The 22,176-nt window shown below is 38.3% G+C and overlaps 1 protein-coding gene across 4 annotated transcripts in view; it reads right to left on the bottom strand.

Annotated features, from left to right (window-relative positions):
- Positions 1 to 15,596, bottom strand: part of CDK8 (cyclin dependent kinase 8) — a 116,791-nt gene extending 101,195 nt beyond the window's left edge. The window contains exon 1 of one of the 4 annotated variants that reach the window (XM_073228430.1): positions 14,964 to 15,596. In XM_073228430.1, coding sequence (XP_073084531.1) covers positions 14,964 to 15,091 — 128 coding nt within the window. In that variant the 5' untranslated portion in view covers positions 15,092 to 15,596. Of the gene's footprint in view, positions 1 to 13,598; positions 13,620 to 14,963 lie in introns of those variants that run through there. The other 3 variants (XM_073228427.1, XM_073228423.1, XM_073228436.1) reach the window with 3 other exon arrangements.
- Positions 15,597 to 22,176: the final 6,580 nt, after the last annotated feature.

Below are 22,176 nucleotides of genomic sequence, written 5' to 3'. Positions count from 1 at the left end.
AAATGATTATCTCTGCTGACCACGCAGTTAAGCAATTCCACTGGCAGCAGAAAGGGCTCCAGCTTCCTAGGCTACAGAGGCAAGCCCAAGGTGAATGCAACTGAGACAGGTAACAAGGAACAAGGTCAAGGCCAAAATCAGTACAAAACAGAAGAAGCAAGCCAAGTGAGAGAAAGGAAAAGAACAGACGTAGGAAGTTCAGTGATGGGCAAGGAATGAGAAGAAGGCCACAGCCAAAGCAACAGGAAATGGAGAGAGGTCTCATCTAACAAGAGGGAGAGAACAGTGAGTGCTAAGTAAGTGGGCGGACGCAGAACATATCACGGGCATCAGTCGTTTGTGATGGGAACAAAGTGCACCACCAATATTCAGTTGGAATAAAGAAATCCAGTAAAAGGGAACACGAAATAAATGTAAACAAAATAATGACTGTAATTTTAAACATCCACATGGCTCTTAAATATTTTATCCCAACCAATAATCTAAACTACATAGGACTAAATAGGGAAAGAAAAGCCAAAGCAAAATTTCCAAAGGAATAATGTATACTACTCTGACTTTACAATGTAATTAGCCCCCATGATTCAAACATGTCATTACTGTGTATCTTCCCATTTCTCCCTTCTAGTTAAGTTTTACTTTTGAAGTTTTGATGTGAATGCAACTGGTGCAACCTTTTTTAGAGGACATAAGACCGGACCTCAGAAGAGCCTTAAGCCCAGGCCTGATAAATCCACATTCCTGGGCAACTACCTACAGTCACCTGTCTTGGGCGATGCACTGGAGTTGTTACTTGTAACTTGTGCTTGGGAGTGATAATCAGTCTCTAGAACCGCTGAAAAAAGCCAGGAGCATAAAAATAAAACTCCCTATGCATATAATAAGGGAGCTTCTCTTGCTTTGTGCAAAGTTCACTGTTAGCAACATCATCCACAGCAAATATCCCTGTGAGGAACTCTGGGCACACTGGAAGTTCTACCTCCATCTGCAAGGATACTGTGTGCAAATATAAATGTAAAGGACACTTATTGCATTTTATTATCATTTAACAGTGTAAAAAAAATAGAAACAACCTAACTGCCCTTCAATTGCAGCAGTAAATTACATTATATCCACAAAGCAGAATGATGAGCTGATGATATGAATTGTGTTATATGTGCTGGTATTGAGCTCCAAAACGTAAGAACTGAAAAAAGCAAGGCACATAATAATATATAAGATACACAATTTGTGTTTAAAAATGATGACATACAGACCCTTCTAACTAATTCTGACACATAACCCAGCAGCCAGTAAGGAAATGATTGATAAGTATAACTTCATAAAAATAAGAGTTGAACATGAAAAGTAGTACCATAAACAAAATCGAAAGATGTGTGTTTCCACAAACTGGGAAGCCTACACAAAAAAACCTACTACTAGACAGCTCTGGGAAGTGGAAATAAGTGGCTGGAGGAAACAGGGGTGAAAAGACTTAAGTTTTCATTTCTTCAGTGTATTTACATGTGTCTTCATATGCATGTATTATTCGCTCAAAGCAAATAGAGTATTAAAATTTAAAGTCCATCCCTACATACACATAATTCTATAGGAATGTACACAAATTGCTGCTGACAACGATTATCCCTAAAGAGGAAGACTGAGATTTTTCCTGAGTATTCCTACTGTTTGAATTTATCATGAGAATACATTTTTATAATCCAATCTCATTTCATAATAAAAATACAGCTGTTCAAAGTATATAACCTTTGTCCCTGAAATTCAAGAACTTGAAACAGTTGGAGAACTGCAGAAAGATTTTCTAGAAGGTCCTCTGATAACTGTAATGGCAAAAGTTTGAAACTACTTAAATTTTGTCTATTACTAAAGAATTGGTTAACTAGACACATATTTACATGCATACATACAATGTGATGCCCACAATCATTAAAACTGATTATTTAGAGCTATATTTACTCACATGGAAAAATACATAACATTCTTGAATGAAAAAAACGATTACAGATTTCATTCATCTATGTGTTCATGAATTATCTAGAAAGTAAATAAGGAAAATATCAATTGTCTCCCAGTAGTAGAGTTAGGGCCTTTAGTTTCTGTATATATTTCTGGATTATCAATTTCTTATAATGAACACATATCATTTTTATAATCAGAAAAAAAATTTTGTTTAATAAGACAAAAATATCTTGAGTAGCATGGAATAAAAGCAATAAATAAATGGCATCTACAGGGTTTAACTTCAGTAATACAGCCAATGTGGAACCAAAGATGGAAATAAAGTTTTTCATTGCTTGGCCCTGAATGATGAAGCTAACTATTAAGAACACCACAAAACATTTGGATAAAACCTACAAAGTATAGTAAAATAAAATTATGGTGTCCAAAAATCTTCAGCAGAATTTTTCTTTTGTTTAAAATACTCTACATAACCTGGACACTTCATTGTCTCCCTTGCCCTCTGTGTGGCACATGGTACTGCCTACCACTCCTTCTGGGAACACTCTCTCCCTAGTTGTTAAGATTTTATCTACAAGGTCCTGGTCTCTCTCCAAATTCTGTGTACAGTCAATAAGCTATACACTGCACAATTCGTGTTGTACAGTGAGATGACTCTGCGTTTTCTCCTCTTTCTCAGAACTTAAGTTTTTGGCCTCTTGACTAGGCATCTCTTTCCCTACGTTCCATCCTAGGTCCTCTTCTCACACTCCACACACCTTCCCTAGGCAATCTGAAGGCCACTCAAACCGGTTACTTCAAGCACTCCCAAGTCTGTCTTACCCAAATCTCTTGAGCACTAGATTCATGTACTTGCCTGACGTATGTTCAACAGGTACCTAAAATTCAATGTATCAGAACTCGACTCATCACCTTCCCTCTCAAACTCGCTCCTCTTGCTGTCCCGGCCATCTACACGGACAGCACTGCCCTGCTGCTCCAGCCAGAAACTCCAGGCTTCGTGCGTGCTTCTCTCTCCTTCCTCTCTCACATCCACTAAATCGGTTAAGCGCTGTGTGTTGTTCCTCCTCGTCCCCTCTGTCACTTCCCTAATTCAAGCCACCGGTATCTCTTACCTGGATTACTATTACACCCTCCTAACCCCACGTCCCTATGGTCACCCTGATTGTGTTCCCAAGCCATCTTTTCAAATGATAAATCTGAACTTGGTACTAACTGTTCAATATCCTACAAATGATCCCTGTTATATTCAGACTACATTCAGAATAAAGTACAAAGTCCATAACATGACTTACAAGACCCCACTTGCTTCTCCGACTTAATTTTTTATACCTCTCACCCCACCCATTACTCTTCTCAAAGATCTAGCAATGAAATTCTTTTAATTCCCTCACTGTACTATCTTGCCTTCATATTTTTGTAAATGCTATGCAGTGGTGGCTCCAAAGGGTACTGCAGAGAGCTTTAAGCCTTCCCCCCTACAACTCACCAGCTCCCAAAATTACCTGAAATGAACAATTTGGGTTAGAATATGCTTAATACATGTCATCCAACCCCTACTGCACTCTTTTTTCAACCAGACTGCACCCCTTCCTATATATAGAAATTCTAGAGCTACATGCTACCCATCTAGCCAGCACTGTAACTGACCAACCAGCACTCACTCTTATTTACTGTTCATTCACTTGTGTAACTTTTGGTTATTTTTCAAACCACAACCAAAATACCATTCTTTAGCCCCCAAGAGCAGATTAGGTAGGCCCATGGCAATCTACAATTTTCCCTACTGCAGCCCTATCTCTGTATATAAGTACCTATTTACTTGCCTGTGCCCCTCAAAAGTCTGTAAGTTCTCTAAGGACTTACACCATAGCCTATTCACCTATAGTGGACATACAGCCTGGCATAATACAGACATTCAGTAAACAGCTACCAAATAAATTCACAAATTAACCCAAAAAATGCCCTATAGGTAAAGAGAAACTCCAATGATATGTCAAATATTTAAATGATTTAATTTTATATTTAAAAAACCTTCAATGTTAAGTAAGCATTAGAAAACAAACCACAAGTATATCTTACTTTGTGCTTGACATTTTCTTGGAGATTGTGTATGAACTGAATTTTTTGTAAAATGAGTCACATGATAAATATCCTGAGAGCTCACATACTTAAAGGGATTCCTTCATAAAGTGAAAAATCTGCCAAGCAAATTTATTTGTTCTATACGAGCTTAAATTTTCACATGATTTATTGGCTTTCCTTAAAACAGAAGCCTCATAAAAATAATTTTTCAGTATCTACCTCCAATATCTCCTCAAATATGACTTAATTAATATAAACCATAATACCACTGATGGACAAGTTTTGTGTTATTTTTTAATCCTTTTAGTTCTCTAGACAACCTATAAATTTAGGTGTTAAGAAACATCGAGAGTGGGCCTTGCATCATGATGTAAAGAATTCCTCCCTTTCAGAACTGTTAGAATTCATGGGCTACAATAAAGTTACAGACTTTAAAGAGCTTGCCTAGAGAACTGAGTAACTGAGTTACCTTGAGAGGCAGTTACACTAAATATTTGTTTATTCATATAATAAAAGTAAACTTCAAATATGAAACAACCATGGAGTTTAAGCAAAAGTAAATGTCAACTGTGGTTCAGAGACTGATAATATTTTCCTTAAGTTTAGAAATATAAGTATAGTTCCCATTTAAATGATTTATTTACAAGGTATTCTTCAGAAAATACTTTATTCTTTGTAGTGATTCAACATCTCAAATACCTCTTTGATTCCATGAATTAACAAAGTCTGCCTGTGCCTCTGACTTTTGGTTTTGCTCAATTCTTCTCCTCATATCAATGCAGCCAGCCCAACACATTTTGCTTCTCTGGGTGTTTTTCACGAGGTCCTGTTTGTCTGTTTTCCTATAACATACTCAAAGTTTTAATTTCATCAAATTTAAAAGGCTGACTTTCAAGTACGATTTCATGTAAGCCAAAAATAAATAGGTATTAAATACCTGTCAACATCTGGCAATGTACCAGGAACTGAGGGGAACACAGTCACTGACCTAGAGGAAATCTGTACTATCTAACCCATAAATATTCACCAGAAAGACCCAAAGGACATGTAAACATTAACCACATATACACTGAAACAGTTACATAATATATCTATAAAGGATTAACTGTTTTTGGGGATGATGAGTGAAAAGGGAATTACTGCAGGTTGTATCCTAAGATGAAGTAGTTAGAATTTCTGAAGTTAAGTGCTGCAAACTATTTCAGCTGAGAGAAAAAATTTCCAGCACAAGGTGCTGCCTAAAAAAAAGCTCAGAACGGTGCTCTGCTTTGATGGAGGAGCAGCTGTATTAATCTGTATTTCAGAATACTGAAATAGACTAGCAATGTAGTTTTATCACATCTTACACACAAAAGACATAGATCTTGGTCCTAAACCAAAGTCAAGGTAAAGCCATTCAAAAGTGACTTTCAGCTGCTTTGAAAAAGTTCGGCAGTTTCTCAAAAAGCTAAATATGGGAGTTACCATATGGCCCAACAATTCCATACCTGGGTATATGCCCAAGGGAACTGAAGAGACACACATACATATGTGTGTGTGTGTGTGTGTGTGTGTATATATATACATATATATATATATATGTATGTATATACATGTGTGTATATATATATGTGTGTGTGTGTGTATATATATATATATACACACACACAACTCCCACATGAATGCCCATAGTAGCAATTATTTACAATAGCCAAAAAGGAAAAACAACTCAATGTCCACCAACTGATGAATGGACAAATAAAATGTGGTATATCCATACAATGCAGTATTATTGACCCATAAAAAGAAATGGAATACTGATACATGCACAACATGGACAAACCTCGAAAGCATGCTAAGTAAAAGATACAAAAGGCTACATATTATATGATTCCATTTATATGAAGTGTCCAAAATAGGGAAATCCACAGAGAAAAAAAGATAAGCGGTTGCCAGGAGCTGGAAAGAGTGGGAATGTGGAATGACTGCTAATTGTTATGAGGTTTCTTTTCAGGTCAATGAAAGTGTTCTGAAATTAGATACTGGTGATGATTGTACAGCCTTGTGAATATGTTAATAACCAGTGGATTGCACAACTATAAAAGGATGAATTTTATGGTATGTAATATATCTCTCAATTTTGAAGGTGTATTACAAATATATATGGGGTTTTCAGCATTTATTTTACCATAGCACATTTGACGGACATGATGTAACTCCATCAGTACAGGCAGCTTAATAGAGCAGGTGCTGGTTTTGTCACTTTAACAATAACTGTACTAAGGAATCTTGAGAATCATGACACTAAAGAGTCTTTAAGTACTAAGATCAAAATAACAGGTGAAAGTCCCTTTTGAATGGCATTATCAAGAACTGCCTTGAGGTGATAAGAAATATCTAAAGACAAAAAAATAAAGGGTTGTTTCTAAGTAACAAAGAGTTGGCAAAGGCCTACCTAAGCTGGTGTGAAGGAAAAGATTTACAAATTGCTCTGAAGGAGGAAAGAACGGTAGGATTTTCATTCTCTAGCAGCAGCTAAGAACAGAAAAAGAATAAAAGAATAAAGAGATAATGAGGATCAGATTTAACAAAAAGCACTAAAAAAAAAAGATACACCAGACACAGGGAATAATACATATTTATCAAAACTGATATGGCACATATATTCCCAACTTACATGTGATCACATTTGAAATGTTTGTAGACCATAATTCTCAACACATTTCTCAAGAGAAATAACTTTTGAAAAAGTAGGTAAGTTTGAAAATGGCCTACAATAATTCATAATAATCTGTCCTTATTTCTATTTTCTAGCTGAAATCCAGTATGCCAGATGCCATCTCCCTACCTTCCATCTCTCCACACATTACAAATTCCCAACAAGAGAAATTCCCCCACCGATAGGTTGCCACGACCATCTCAGCAGCATAGAAAATTCTGGCTCCCCTCTCCTCGTGGAGGTGAGGCCAAAGTAGAATCATCTGCTATCCAGAGCTATAATCAAAATGGAGTTCTGCCATAGCAGTTTTACAAATGAGATATTCTTAAGTCAAACAGTTGGATTTCAGAGGCTGCTTGTATTCTGATTCATCAACATTCTTGTGATGGAAAACAGCCACAGAGACAATTAAGGTGTTCAGTGTATGCTGACAAATTTATCCCCATTGTTAAATAAAAGAGATCTCATCACGTTCAGCAAGTACAATGGAACATTTATAGTGCACGTACATAGTACTACACACACAGCAGGAGCTTAAAATGCTGGCAAGGGAAAAGGATATGGGAGGAAAAGCCTGGGAAGAAAAAATTCAAACCCACAAAATTTGTTGGGGTCTAGTCAACAGTCAAACCAGTCAAAGACACTACAAGAAAATAAAACTACTAACCAATATCCCTGATAGACACAAATGCAAAAATCCTCAACAGAATATTAGCAAATCAAATTCAAAAAATACATCAAAAGGATCACCCATCATGACCAAGTGGGATTTATTCCAGGGATGCAAAAATGGTACAATATCCATAATCAATTAGTGTGATACACTATATTAACAAAAGGAAGGATAAAGGCCATATGGACATCTCAATAGATGCTAAAAAAACATTTGACAAAATTCAATATCCATTCATGATAAAAACACTCAGCAAAGTGGGTAAGGAGGGAACATACCTCAACTTAGTAAGAGTCATATATGACAAACCCACAGCTAACACCATACTCGATGACAAAAAGCTAAAAGCTTTTCCTCTAAGATCAGGAACAAGACAAGAATGCCCACTCTCATCACTTTTATTCAACTCAGTCCTGGAAGTCCTCGCTACAGCAATCAGACAAGGAAAAGAGATAAAGGGCATCCATATTGGTAAGGAAGAAGTAAAACTGTCATTATTTGCATATGACATAATACTATATATAGAAAACCCTAAAGATTCCATTAAAAAACCATTAGAGCTAATAAATGGATTCAACAAAGTTGGAGGACATAAAAACCAATATACAGATATCTGTTGCATTCCAATACACTACTAACAAACCAGCAGAAAGAGAAATCAAGAAAACAGTTCCATTTACTTGCATCAAAAAGAATAAAATACCTAGGAATAAACCTAACCAAGGAAGTGAAAGACCTGTGCTCTGAAAACTATAACACACTGATGAAATTGAAGAAACAAGTAAATGGAAATCTATCCCATACTCATGGATAGGGAGAATTAATATCATCAAAATGGCCATCCTGCCCAAAACAGTAACAGATTCAATGTGATCCCTATCAAAATACTAAAGGCATTTTTAGATGAATTAGAGCAAATAAGCCTAAAATTTATATGGAACCATAAAAGACCCCCAAGTAGCCAAAGCAGTCTTGAGAAAGAAGAACAACGCTCCCTGATTTCAAGCTATACTACAAAGCTACAGTATGATACTGGCTCAAGAACAGACCCAGAGATTAATGGAACAGAATAAAGAGCCCACAAATAAACCCACGCACTTACAGTCAATTAATATATGACAAAGGAGCCATGAATATACAATGGAGAAAGGATAGTCTTTTCAATAAATGGTACTGGGAAAACTGGACAGCCACATGCAAACAAATGAAATTGGATCACTGCCTTACAACACACACAAAAGTAAACTCAGATTAAAGACCTAAATGTAAGACATGAAACAATGAAACACTTAGAAGAAAATACAAGCAAGAGTCTCATGAACATCAGCACAAGAAACTTCTTTCTGGAAACATCTTCACAAGGGCAAGGGAAACAAAAGCAAAAATACACAAGTGGGACTACATCAAACTAAAAAGCTTCTGTATAGCACAGAACACCATCAATGGACCAAATAGACAATCTACAGTATGGGAGAATATATTTGCAAATGATACATCCAATATGTGGCTGATATCCAAAAAACATAAAGAATTCATATACTCAACACCAAAAAAATAAAAATAATCCAATTAAAAAATGGAGAGAAAACCTGAATAGACAATTTTCCAAATAAGACATACAGAGAGCCAACAGATACACCGAAAGATGCTCAACATCACAAACATCAGGGAAATGCAAATTAAAGCCACAGTGAGGTATCGCTTCACATCTGTTAGAATGGCTAGTATCAACAAGACAAGAAATAACAAGTGCTGGTGAAGATGTGGAGAAAAGGGAACCCTCTTACACTGTTGGTGGGAAGGTAAATTGGTCCAGCCACTGTGAAAAACAGTATGGAGTTTCCTATAAAAACTAAAAATAGAGATATCATACAATACAGCAGTTCCACTTCTGGGAATTTACCATAAAATAAAACAAAATTGCCAGTTCAAAAAGATCTACATACACCTATGTTCACTGCAGCACTATTACAACAGCAAATATATGGAAGCAACCTAAATGCCCATCAATGATAAAGAAGGCATGGTATATATACACAATGGAATATTACTCAGCCATAAAAATGGGGAAGCCTTGCTATTTGTGCTAACCTGGATGGAGCTAGAGGGTATCATGAGAAGTGAAATAAGCCAGAAAAAGAAAAGACAAATACCACATGATTTCACTTACATGCAGAATCTAAAAAACAAAACAAAGAAATAGACACATAAGTACAGACAAAAGACCAGTAATTACCATAGGGAGGGGGAAGGAGGGATAGATGACGTAGGTAAAGAGAATAAAGAGATACAAACTGCAAATTATAAAACAAGTTAGTCAAAGCAATAATGGTACAACATAGAGAATATAACAAATATATTGTATCTTGGTATGGTAATGTAACTACACTTAAGACAAGCATCTGGTAATGTACTATGTTGTAAATCTGAAACCAATATAATACAATATCAACTTTATTCCACTAAAAAAAAGTTGGAGGGAAAAATGTTTGGAGTCTATAACAGCCCAATAACTGTACCCTTCTTTGTCCTGTTCCTCTTGAAATGCCCTTTCTGATGAGACCTTCCCCATCTTCTAAGTGCCAAAAAAATGTTGCCAACTTTAAGAGGTTTTTCCTGTAAGCAGTTGGGCACTTCCATCTCTGTGTTCCAACAGCACCACACCTTGTATTAATTATTATAGTGCTTATTAAATTGCTGCAATTTATTATGTTTGTTATTTGTTTCTTCTCTAGTAGATATCTCCTCAAATAATGAAATATTTTAATTATCTTTGTTTTCCCAATACTTTGGACAGTGCTTGGCACATAAAAGGATTTGATAAATATTTGTTGAATGAATGAATGAATAGATTTCTTCAGATGTCAGAAGAAACAATAAAAGTAATAATCAGATGAACAAATCCAAAATTAATTAATTTGCCATTCTTGTTACTAAAAAACTGGATCTAAGCATGAAACCTCAAAGTGGCCTAACCAGTGGATCTGAATGCACTGAATATCTAAGCCAGATAAATTCAACTGCAAGTAGATAAGAAGTGCAGAGTAAATATTCTTTCCATCACATTTTTTAAAGGTTATAAGGAATCCTCTTTATTGGATATATAAAATCCCCAGTGATGAGGATTATTGTATGTTGCACTTGGCATTTCAGGCATCCAAAAACTATTTAAATCAAACTGAATCTAGAAAAAGGGTTCAGCAGTATTCAGAAGAAAAACTATTAGATTCCTTCAGGGGAAATAAAGGGCTCTAACCAGGTTCTGGTAACAGTTAAGGAATTAAAACAGACTTAAAGCTCTAAAGCATATTGAATCAGCAGAGTCTCTGGTGCTAGCCACCAAATGACTAGCCCAGCCCCAAATCCCAGCATCTTAAGAGATAAATATGAAGGAATGAATGCTACCATAATATGAGAGGCAAAGTATCTGGTAAGTCTTTGGAATCCAGTTACCAAACTTCTTTTTGGCAGTTAATGAAAATCCACATTAAAGCATAAGACAAGGAAATATGGAAGTATACCACTGTTTATAAAGCAAAACTAACTTTAGTTTTAGTGGTTGTTTACCTAATCTTATGAGAGTATTACATTTTATATTTGTAATTTTTACTTCCTCAAGTCATAATACTAGAGAAGTCTCTAAAAATTATCCACTCAAACACCTCAATCTCACAAATAAGGAAACCAAGGTCCATAAGGGCAAATGACTCACCTGAAGTCATACTGATAATCTGAGGCAGTCTAAACTCAAACTGTTTTCCAGTCTCCCCAGCTCAGAGCTCTTTCCACTATTCACATCTTAACATACCTTATTAGATTGGTTCTACATGCACATACACACACATATATATTTGTGTGGGTATATATCATATATTTGTGTATGTATCTATATACATACTTTTGCAGCACTTGAAAAAAACAGGGCGTTCAGAAATGTACTTAAAAAGTATACTAGTCCTGTAATAAAACATTCATGTTTCCTGAATGACCCACTAAAACACCAAATCTCCATGTGTATGCTTAAATTTGTTTTAATATATTAATTATATAATACATAATGGTTAAGAGCAAGGGCTGTGGAATAAGAGACCTGTTTGTAATCCCCCAATTCCAGCTCTGACGTTTCATTAGTCATGTAACCATGCACAAATGTGTTTAACCTTTCTTATAGTTTCCTCATCTGTGAAACTGAAAAACAGAACTGACTCGATTAGGAATTTGTGAGGATTAAACAGAAGATGCCTGTAAAGGGCTTTGCCCAAGACGTAGTACCTACTCAACAGCTTAGCTAGTATTATCATTATCACTGCCTACTCATCTCAGGGTTTTCCACAAAAGTGCCCGAACAGAAGCTTTCTGTGTATTTCTCATGCACACACAATCCCAATTACATATTATCTGTTCTTTTGTACACAGAATATAGCAGATTAAGAACCTTTCTATATTCAAGAAAACTTTTGCTTTTCTTTTTTGGAGATCAAATTCTTACCCCAAATTTACTTTTTAAATTCTACTTATGTCCAATGCCTATCATGAGAGTTTAGAATTTAAAAACAGTTGTTGTCTTCTGGTTTCTCAGTTTTCCATGCAAAATGAGTTTGGTTGCCTAAATTCTGCGAAAAGGAAATGTAATAGACTCGGAAAGAAAACGAATCCCCCTGCTTCCCACAGAACCCTTTCCATGTTCAGACACAAAGGACACTCTCTCTCAGTTGTGATGACAGAGAAAGCAAATTATTTCTAAGATTTATTGTGCATTTATGTTTTAACTCTATTGAATCTGAAATTAACACAATTTTTAAAAGGCCCCTTTTCCATGTATGTAATCATGCCTCAAATAAAGTATTTCCCCCTTCCCCACATTCCTTAAAATGCTGAATTTATCATAAATGTAGTGCATTAACAGGATAGCATTACTAATTCATCAAGTCAAAAAAAATGTTTTCCATTCAAGCTATTTTATTTCCTAAATCTTAATAATTTAAGAAGCTAACTCCTCTGGTCTAAATTATTTTACTAATTATTCATGTTCTATGAATGGTCACAGGACAATGGAAAGGATACCTTTAAACACATTCAATTTAATAGTCAAATATGTTTAAACAAAACTTACTGCACTTTATTGTACATCCCAGGATTCTCTTTGAAGGTGTTACTGACTGGGTTCCTAGAGTACTCTGAAATTTCAGTTGCAGAATATATAATTTAATTGAAAAGTAAATCAATACTAAAAACAAATTATTTGATCATCTTTTTATAAAAGATTAAGCAGCCACAAATTTTATTTTACCAGGACTAAAATGCATTAAATTACATTTCACTGACATAAGATTAAAAAAACCTCATAAATACAGTGCTGTATTTCACCAGAGTGAAGTTAAAAGAATCCAAACTAAAAAATATTCCCTCTGGAAAACAAAAACTGTTTTAGGTAATTTTAAAACGCTTTTGATATTTGATCTGCTTTAAAAAAAGTTCATCCCATAAACAAAATCATTAAGGGGTGCTGGAAAATAAGCCCAAAGAAATACAGATGAAAAGGTATTTTTTTCCAAGATTCAATACTACTTTTCACTACCACAAATGACTAAGAAATGCTCATAAACCATAAATTCAGCTACTCTTAAACTATATAATTCTTCTAAATCTATTCTTAGCCTAAATTAAAACCTGATATGAGAAATGAAACATGGTTAAAGTACTCTCTTGCCAACATACATTATTATAGTTCTTAAATACAATACAAAATCAAAGTTATTAAAATTTGAGTATTTTATTAGCTTAAATTGGTAATTTATGAAAAAAGAACTGGCTTCTTTCAGAAAGATTAAAAATAATTTAAAGTCACCAGAATTTTATAAAACAGATGACAGACTGGCCAAATGTACTACAATGTCTAATCTCATAGGATTGTGGATTTTCTGAATATGTCCCCAAATTGCATAATATTGGGGTTTAGGGAGAGGGCTTAGAGCTTTTGAAAAATACTGTATGGGAAGTTAACAAGGATAACTTTAAAAATATATATGTTATTACAGAGTGATACTTTCATGAGAAATATAAAGGACAAAGTCAACAGTATCTACAATAATGATTTCTCAAGTGCCACCAGACTATCCATTCTGCTAAGAAGTACTTTTAAATACATGCACCACCCAGAGTATCAAGTTTTCAAAAGCTTACCTTTTGCAGATAGCTGTACTGCTTTACTGGGGCATATATGCTCTGAAATGCACATTCCAAATTACTTAGAATTACTATCTTCCTCTTACAGAATATTTTAAGGTATTTTAGAAAGATATCTCAGTAAATCTAAGAAAAATGTTGAATAAATATACACTTCCTTTTTCAATATCCAGAATACTGAAGTATTTATAAATATGGCTCCCTCCTCCCACTTACTTCAGCTTTATGAATGGTTTCATTTTTTTTAGTGCTAATGTAGCTTTAAACATACCCTCCTGCCTAATTTGAAAGAAAAAGGCAATTATTGTAAACGTATTAAACAGCAGCTGACCAAACTAACAGTGATGTTCAAGTAAAGCTACTTTGCTTATAATAAAATCTAAAGATTATGTAAGAAGCTTGGACATAATCTTCCCAGCAATTTTCTATAGTGTCAAAGGCAATAGAGACAGCATCATTTTTACAAAAGGAAAACAAGGAGTTTAAAAAAAATGTATTTTCTCAACTAAAAAATGCCCTCTCTTTTGTCAATATTACATGACATTCACCTACTGACAAAGGAAAAATCAACATTTCTCTTGCCGGTTTAAGAAACTAAATTGGGAGCATTACCAGTCATAGACTTAATTAAGTTATTTCTAGGGAAGAATATTTAAACCAAAGAGACTATTTGAAGTTCATGCCAACTGCTAAATTTTGGGGGAACCGCCTGAACAAGACAGCCCTTATTTGTCACTCGCCTGTTTCCCCACCACCCACCCTGCACCAAACCCCCATTGTTCTATGTAAAACTCACAGCTTAATAATATCTAAACAGCAATTGCTACATTTATGTTGCAGACAGTCACTATGAGGAACTCGAGAACCACACTGAATTGCTGCTTTCGTTCTCCCAAATAAAATCCAAATTTGAAAATAAATAAATCACAAACTGGTGGCAGAAAGGATCACAGCTTCCCTTCCAGACTGATGTATGTCACTCCAGGGGCGGGTGAGGAACTCCTCAGGTTAGCATAGTAAATCGAACCCCTCCCCGCCCCAAATCATTTAAACTGGCGTTTTATAACGCATTTTTTTAAAATCTAGTACCGAAACCCTCGAAAAGTACACAGCCCATAGAGTAGAAGCTCTTTTTCCCTATCAGCCACCAAAGTGAACACAGAGGCAGCAGCAAGCAGGATTTCGCGTGGCTCTGGCTCCCTCGTACACCACTTCCTTCCCAAACCTGGCCGGCGGGGACCGATGCGGGTGTCGAGGAAGTGGGAGACCGGCACCCCGGCGCCCCGCTGCCCTCCGGGCTACCTGCCTCGGCCTGCGGGAGCGCCAACCCGCGAGGACAGCCGCACGGACTCACACACTCACCCATCCTTCCTCTTGGCTTTGTAGACGTGACCGTAAGTGCCTCGGCCAACTTTGCAGCCCTCGTATTCAAACAGGTCCTCGACCCGCTCCCGCTCGCTGCTCAGCTTCACTTTAAAGTCATAGTCCATTGTCACAGCCTCCGAGGCCGGGGAGCGGGGTCGGGCACCGGGGGGCAGGGGTGGGGACCCGGGAATCGCCGGCAGCCGCAGCCCCCGGGAGCCCGCCCGCTCTACGCCCGGCGGCCGCAGCACCAGCCCGGCTGATGCGGCAACAGCAGGACGAGGCCCCGCGCGAGCGCCGGGGACATCCAGGGGGCAGCGGGACGGAGGCCGGCCGGGAGTGTGCGGACGGGGAGGCTCCCCCGGGCAACGGCGAGCGCAGGGACGGGGGCTGGGGGTGGGGAGCGGGCGTCCCTGCCCTTGTCCCCGCGGGCTCCCGGGGCGCCGGCTCTCCGCTCGCTCCGGCCGCGCGTTCTGCCCCCGCTGCGGGGAGCGGCGGGGCGGCCACGGCGGGCTCTCCTCCTCTCACACTCGCACTCGCGCCTCGCCCTCTCTCACACACACACGCTCACACTCACTCACTCACTCACTCTGCCATACACTCAAACAGAAAGGCAGCGCCGCACAACAGCCGGTACCTCCTCGGAGAGAGGAGGAGGGAGGGGACTCGCGGAACACGGCCACGGCTGTCGCAAAAACGTCGCGAAGGCTCGGGCTGCCTCCGGCCCTCGCGTCTAGCCCGCTCCGCGGTGGGGGTCCGCCGCCGCCGGGGACCGCACCGCGAGGGCCGTGGGGACCTGGCCGGGTGGCCGCAGACCGCAGCTGCCGCCGGGCGCACCACGTGGGCCGTCCCGACAGTGACCGGCGCCCCAGACTACAAAGCCCAGAATGCACAGGCCGCCGCTGTGGCCGCCCCCTCGGCGACTCCTCCCCGCAGAGTGGCAATATGAGGAGCGTTGCGTGATGGGAATGGTAGTCCCCGGTTAGATGGGTTTCAATCACTTAGGGGAAAAAAAAATTTTTTTACACGATATCCCTTGAGTCTGATTTGGGCCATAAACTTAACCGAGGAAATTCACGTGTGAGAGAGGCTACTTATTAAGATCACATTTTGTTCCACTTTCGTACTCCAGATTTTAAAGGGCATTATCATTATCCAAAAAAGGCTATATATTTGTAAACAGCTCACGGACTATCACTTGACGTGTTCTTGTTCACAATCTAATAAGAGCTACGCGGTGATAATAACATACAGACACGCATTACAAGCATCAGTAAAAGTGAATCAGTGACGAGTGGCCACGCTACTCTTAACTAGTTTTGTTAGATAACTTGTGACAGATGACCATCCCGCTGCTTCCCAGCTATTCAGAGGGGACATGATTTTGATTACGGCCTTCTGCAACATTGCCTGTAACAACAGCAGTTTTTAGCCATGATTACAGCAATGAGTTAAATCCATGGAAACTGATTTGTTAATTTTAAGGTAGGAAAGGTGTCAGCTGGAGAAGTCCAGATATCTTGATAATAATCCCTCATTTTATCTTCTCTGTTTAGACGTCTATTTTTAATTTTTTTATTTTATATTAATTCTATATGTGTATTCATTTTACGCTTTTCGATTTCTGCCGTTTCCACTGGAGCCCCACCTCCCTAAAAGATTTATCTCTCCCACTTTCAAATCCTTATAACACTTTTCTTTAACCTTTCTTGTATTCATCAAATTCTGTTTTATTTCCTCTCTCACTAGATTATAAATTCCCCTAGGAACTCATATTTGCATCTTCCATAATAGCTAGTATTATGCCTAGATTGTGATGCACAGTAAACAGTTGTTGAATCCATGAGTAAGAATGTTTATGTCAAAAATATAATCTACAGATGATGATGCTGATACCATTTTATGAAAAATCCTCAAAGGGGCTCTTTTCTTACATAAATTTCCTTGAAGACAATAGTGACCGCGCATTGTCCTTCATACTCATGCCAAATATGTCTTTGTCCTGTTCTCAAATGCTGGATGCTTCCTCGTGCCATCTCTGACCTTGCCATCTTCCCTATCCTCCGAGGTATAGCTCAAGTGCCTAAAGTAGTCATGAAGTTTTTCCTGGTTCTTGCAACTGTATGCAACATTTCTTTACCGTGAACCGCTACCCCAGCCTTGGCACCACTGCACTTTATAACTCATGTAAAAACATCACAGCTACCTTATATTTTAGTCATTTATTTTATGTACTTAAAACAAAACTGTTCTGTAACAATGCCTCAATGACTGAGTCTCTGTCTTATTCATCTCTGTATCTCCCAAAGCACCCAGCACATAGTTTGTATAATTATACTTAATTAGAATGCATTTCATTGGATTGACTTCTAGAAAGGTTGAAATGGGCCTTAATAATAATTAGGGGGGCAGTCATTTTCAGATATTTCACATCTTGTCTCAGGCTTGCCTCTGAAGATGTACTTTTTGCAATGTTCAGAAAGATTGAGTGCTTAATGAAATAATTATGTAAAAGCCCAACTGGGTCTTCTCAGAGTTGATCACTTCCTATCTCTACAACTTCTAATTCAGTTTGTTCAGTTAGTATCAAAGTGTGCTTTAAACAGAAAGTATCTTACCTTCCATTCTGCAAGTGGATTATTCATCATCTTTATCATCAAATAGCACCTATTTAGCATCTACATTTGAGGACAGTGTTAGATAGAAGAAAGAACAAGTTAGAACAATGAACACTCTAGCCTTTTTAAATTTTTCAAAGAAAATATTGATGCAAAAATGTTTCTCAACTAACTCTGTAAGCATCCAGGATGTAGTTTAGACCTTAGAAACAACCAGAACCAGAAAACACTTTCAAAAATAGCCTTCTCCCTTTCATCATGTGAATGTCATTTGTTCTTTTTTTTTTTTTGAGAGGGCATCTCTCATATTTATTGATCAAATGGTTGTTAACAACAATAAAATTCTGTATAGGGGACTCAATGCACAATCATTAATCAACCCCAAGCCTAATTCTCAACAGTCTCCAATCTTCTGAACCATAACGAACAAGTTCTTACATGATGAACAAGTTCTTACATAGTGAATAAGTTCTTACATGGTGAACAGTGCAAGGGCAGTCATCACAGAAACTTTCAGTTTTGATCACGCATCATGAACTATAAACAATCAAGTCATATATGATTAGTCGTTTGATTTTTATACTTGATTTATATGTGAACCCCACATTTCTCCCTTATTATTATTATTTTTTTTAATAAAATGCTGAAGTGGTAGGTAGATGCAAGATTAAGGTAGAAAACATAATTTAGTGCTGTAAGAGGGCAAATGTAGATGATCAGGTGTGTGCCTGTAGACTAAGTATTAATCCAAGCTAGACAAGAGCAACAAAACATCCACGGATGCAGAAGATTTCTCTCAAAACAGGGGGGGTGGTGAGGTTCTAAGCCTCACCTCTGTTGATCCCCAATTTCTCACCTGATGGCCCCCCTGATGTGCCTGTCTTAGGTTGTTCCTCCCTTGAGGAATCTTACTCGTCTCTAGCTAACCAGTCATCTTACGGGGCCATACAGGAAAATGTAAAGTTGGTAAGTGAGAGAGAAGCAATATTCTTTGAAAAGGTTAGCTTTTTACTTCTTTGCAGATTTATGCCCTGTGGTTTCTATGCCCAGCATTTGTCTTGAGGTATCTTTATCACTTGGAAGAATTATGATACTCGGTAATTTTCGATATGAGGCACGAATTCTACTAAAGGGTTGTAATTAGGATGGAAGAAGAAAAGCTATAGAAGTAGCAGATGGAAGAAAACATGGGAAGATTGATTATTTCTTTGACATATCTTCTTGTAGAGTAACATAAGCATGTATAGGTTTTAAACTACTAATTAAATTGCATACACACATTAACATAATAGGAATAAAGCTACATAACAAAAGCAGACCTACAATTACCAGCCATATCCAGTGAAACCAAGAAAACCAGTTAGGTACCCTAGGCATTTGTGAAAACTTATCAATGATATGATGGATATTGTCTAATTGAATTTGAATAGTTTGAGAAAAATCAGACAAATTAAACCAACACATTCCTGGGAACTGTTCACATCCCATATGTTCTTTTAACAGTAGATAGTCTATAGTCACATGATTTTGGACCACTGAAACTTGCACTTCTCCTAATTCTTGGTTGAGTTCCGACAGTATAGATCCAGTCAAATTTGTTGTTTTACTGTATGCACAGGTCAGCTTAGATATCTCCTTCTTCATACCAATGGCAAGTCCAGGAACCGGTGGGATGAATGCAGCTACAACTGCAACAGTGCCAGGATCTTTGTTGAAGTTTTTTGATGATCATCTTCTGGAATGACTCTTCCAGAGGATGTTGATGTTGGAAGTTCTTCTTCATATCGTATCTTAATTCATTTTCTGGGTAGCCAAATTAGGCTTTGATCCTCTGTATAAACACAAACAGACCCTTTGCCCACACTTTGATATGACCTTTATACCATTGTGAAGAACCTATTGGAGATCACTACACAGGAACTGCTTTTTTTTTTAAGAGAAAGGAATATTATCAGAAAAATGTACTTCCATAGCTGATCATCTAACACCCTTTAAAAGATCAAAATTAAGGATATGTAAAGTATGCATTAATTGTTGATTTGCAGTTAGTTTTATCCTATCAGGGAGTAATCCCCCTTTTCTTTCTCTTTTTTTTGTTATCATTAATCTACAATTACATGAAGAATATTATGTTTACTAGGCTCTCCCCTATACCAAGTCCCCCCCACAACCCCCATGTCATTTGTTCTTATAGACTCATTTCCTCCACATGATTGGAAACTTGACCACTGACAGTTATTAAATTTTATATCAGACGACTGTCATCAGAGAAGAATTGACTCTGTTTCTCAATTCCAGTTCTAAAAACCCCAGGAGGGGCCCTGCTCCAGCTGGGTCAGGGGTGCATCCTAGACCAACCAAGTGTGGCCACAGGAACATGTAAGAATATGAGAGCTCCTTCATTCAGAGGGAGGAGGAAGATGGGGGTAGGGAGCTCGCAGGAGAAGGGAGAAAGCTCTACATGCTATGAAGGAAATAAAACAGGGCAACGTAATGAAAAGTGAGACTGGGGTTGGGTGGATGGCCAAGGACTCTCTGAGGTGATGATGAAGCTGAGGCTGAAACCTGAATGATGAGGAGAAACCTGTAAAGGTAGGGGAGCAGAGTGGTTCAGGTGGATGGATTGAATGGACAGCAAGTACAATGGCCTTAAACTGGGAACCAAGCGGCAGAGAGAAGGCTTGTGTGATAGGACAGCCATGAGTAAGGGAGGAGGTTGTATGAGATGAAGGCAGAGTTTGGCAGGGACCAGATTCTACAGGCCTTTTAGACTATAGTGAGGGGCTTGGATTTTATTTTTAGGACAATAGGAAGCCATTGGAAGGTTATAAGGAGGAAAGTAGCCAGATGTGATTTGTGATTTAAAAAGAATATCCTGGCTGCTACTTTAAGAATGGATTATAGGAGGCAAGATTAAAAGACAGATAGTGAGAGAGAGAGACAGAAAGGGAGAGAGATATGGGACTTGCTGGTCAGCTGGATGGCAAGAAACTACAGGAAAGGAAGGAATTAAGATGACTCCTAAAGATGTTTTCATTTAGTAAGACCGGGAAGAGGAACAAGTTTAGGAGAAAAATATAAGAGCTTCAGTTTGTCATCATGTCAAACATGAGATGTCGCAGAAATCTAAGTGGACATATCTAGTGGGCAGGTAGATATGGGAGTCCAAAGCTCAAAAGGAAGACCAGGGCTGCAGATAAAAATTCAGAAATCAGCAGCCATAAGAATTACTTAGATCACCTGAGAAGTGTGTTATGGTAAAAACAGAAAATATCCCTGAACACCTGCAATTTTCAAGGGCTGCAGAGAGGAGGTGCCAGAAAGGGACACTAAGAGGATGAGGCCAGGGGGTTATTTGGGGAATCAGGGAGTGTGAGATCACAAACACCAAGGGAAGAATGTGTTTGGAAAAGGAGAGGATGGTCCATGGTGTTGAAGGCTGCCAGGAAGTCAAGCAAGATAGAGATTGGAGTGTGTCGTGCACACAGTGTCTCTCAACCTCATGAATTATCTCCCCTCTAAGGAACATTTGTAGATTTGTTTTTCCTAATTCTCCACCGCTCTGAAATGTTAATATCACAGATATACTGCACATCTGTTTATGTACCGTGGCATTTTGGAGGGCCACAAGCCATTGTAATAGCTAAGAATTTTTTGGCCCCTTAAGAACCAACTTTTGTCTCTTGTGGGTGATACTGTCCCAATGAAAATGCATGATTTATTGATATCTGGGTCATCTTTGGCACTAAGAAGGGTAGTTTTGGTGTTGAGTTAGCAGTTGAAGCCAGTCTGCATTGGGTTGAAGAGTAAGTTTGAAGTAAGGAAATGGAGCAATGAGTGTAGATGAGTTTACAGTGGAATGATTGAAAGAACTGACTCTATAGCCACACGGTCTGGCTTCTGTACCCAAAGCTGTAACAGGGCAAGCTACTTTCTTTTCTTGTGTCTCAGTTTCCTCATTTGTAAAACTGGAACAATAATATTAACTACCCCATAAGGTTGTTGTGGTGAGTAAGGGAGTTAACATATGTAAGGTATTTAGAAGTGTGCCTAGCATCTGATAAGCATTCTGTATATGTTCGTGGTTATTATTCTCATTCGTGATGTTAGCTGTGAAGGGGAGAGGAGAGAGAGGGCCTACAGCATCGGGGCTACCACTGGGAATCAACATGGGATTAAAAGAAGCTTTACTAGACAGAAGAGCCTGGAAATATTTGTTCACTAGACGGAACCAGCAGCAAAGAGGTGTTGAGGATAACAGGAAGCTCTGTGAAACTAAAAACACAGGAGAGACTGGACCAGAGCATAGGTGGAAGACTTGTGCTTGAGTATCTCTTCTGTGGTTAACAGGTGGGAAGGAGAAAAGGATATGAATCATTGTCACATATCTGTCTACTGCTGCCCAAAACGTAGTAATGTAAAACAATCGTGTTATTTCTCGTGATCCTATAGGCTGGCTGGGCTTACCCGAGGTTTTGCTGGTCTTACCTGAGGTTACTTATGTGGCTGCAGGCAATTGCCAGACTGGGCCTGGAGGGTTTCATAAGACCCTCATGTTAGACCTCGTTTGCATGTCTGCATCCCTGGTGCTGGCT

The sequence above is a fragment of the Manis javanica genome, chromosome 1, assembly GCF_040802235.1.
Source record: "Manis javanica isolate MJ-LG chromosome 1, MJ_LKY, whole genome shotgun sequence".
In the NCBI taxonomy this organism is placed as follows: Eukaryota; Metazoa; Chordata; class Mammalia; order Pholidota; family Manidae; genus Manis; species Manis javanica.
This window is presented reverse-complemented; position numbering and strand designations above follow the sequence as displayed.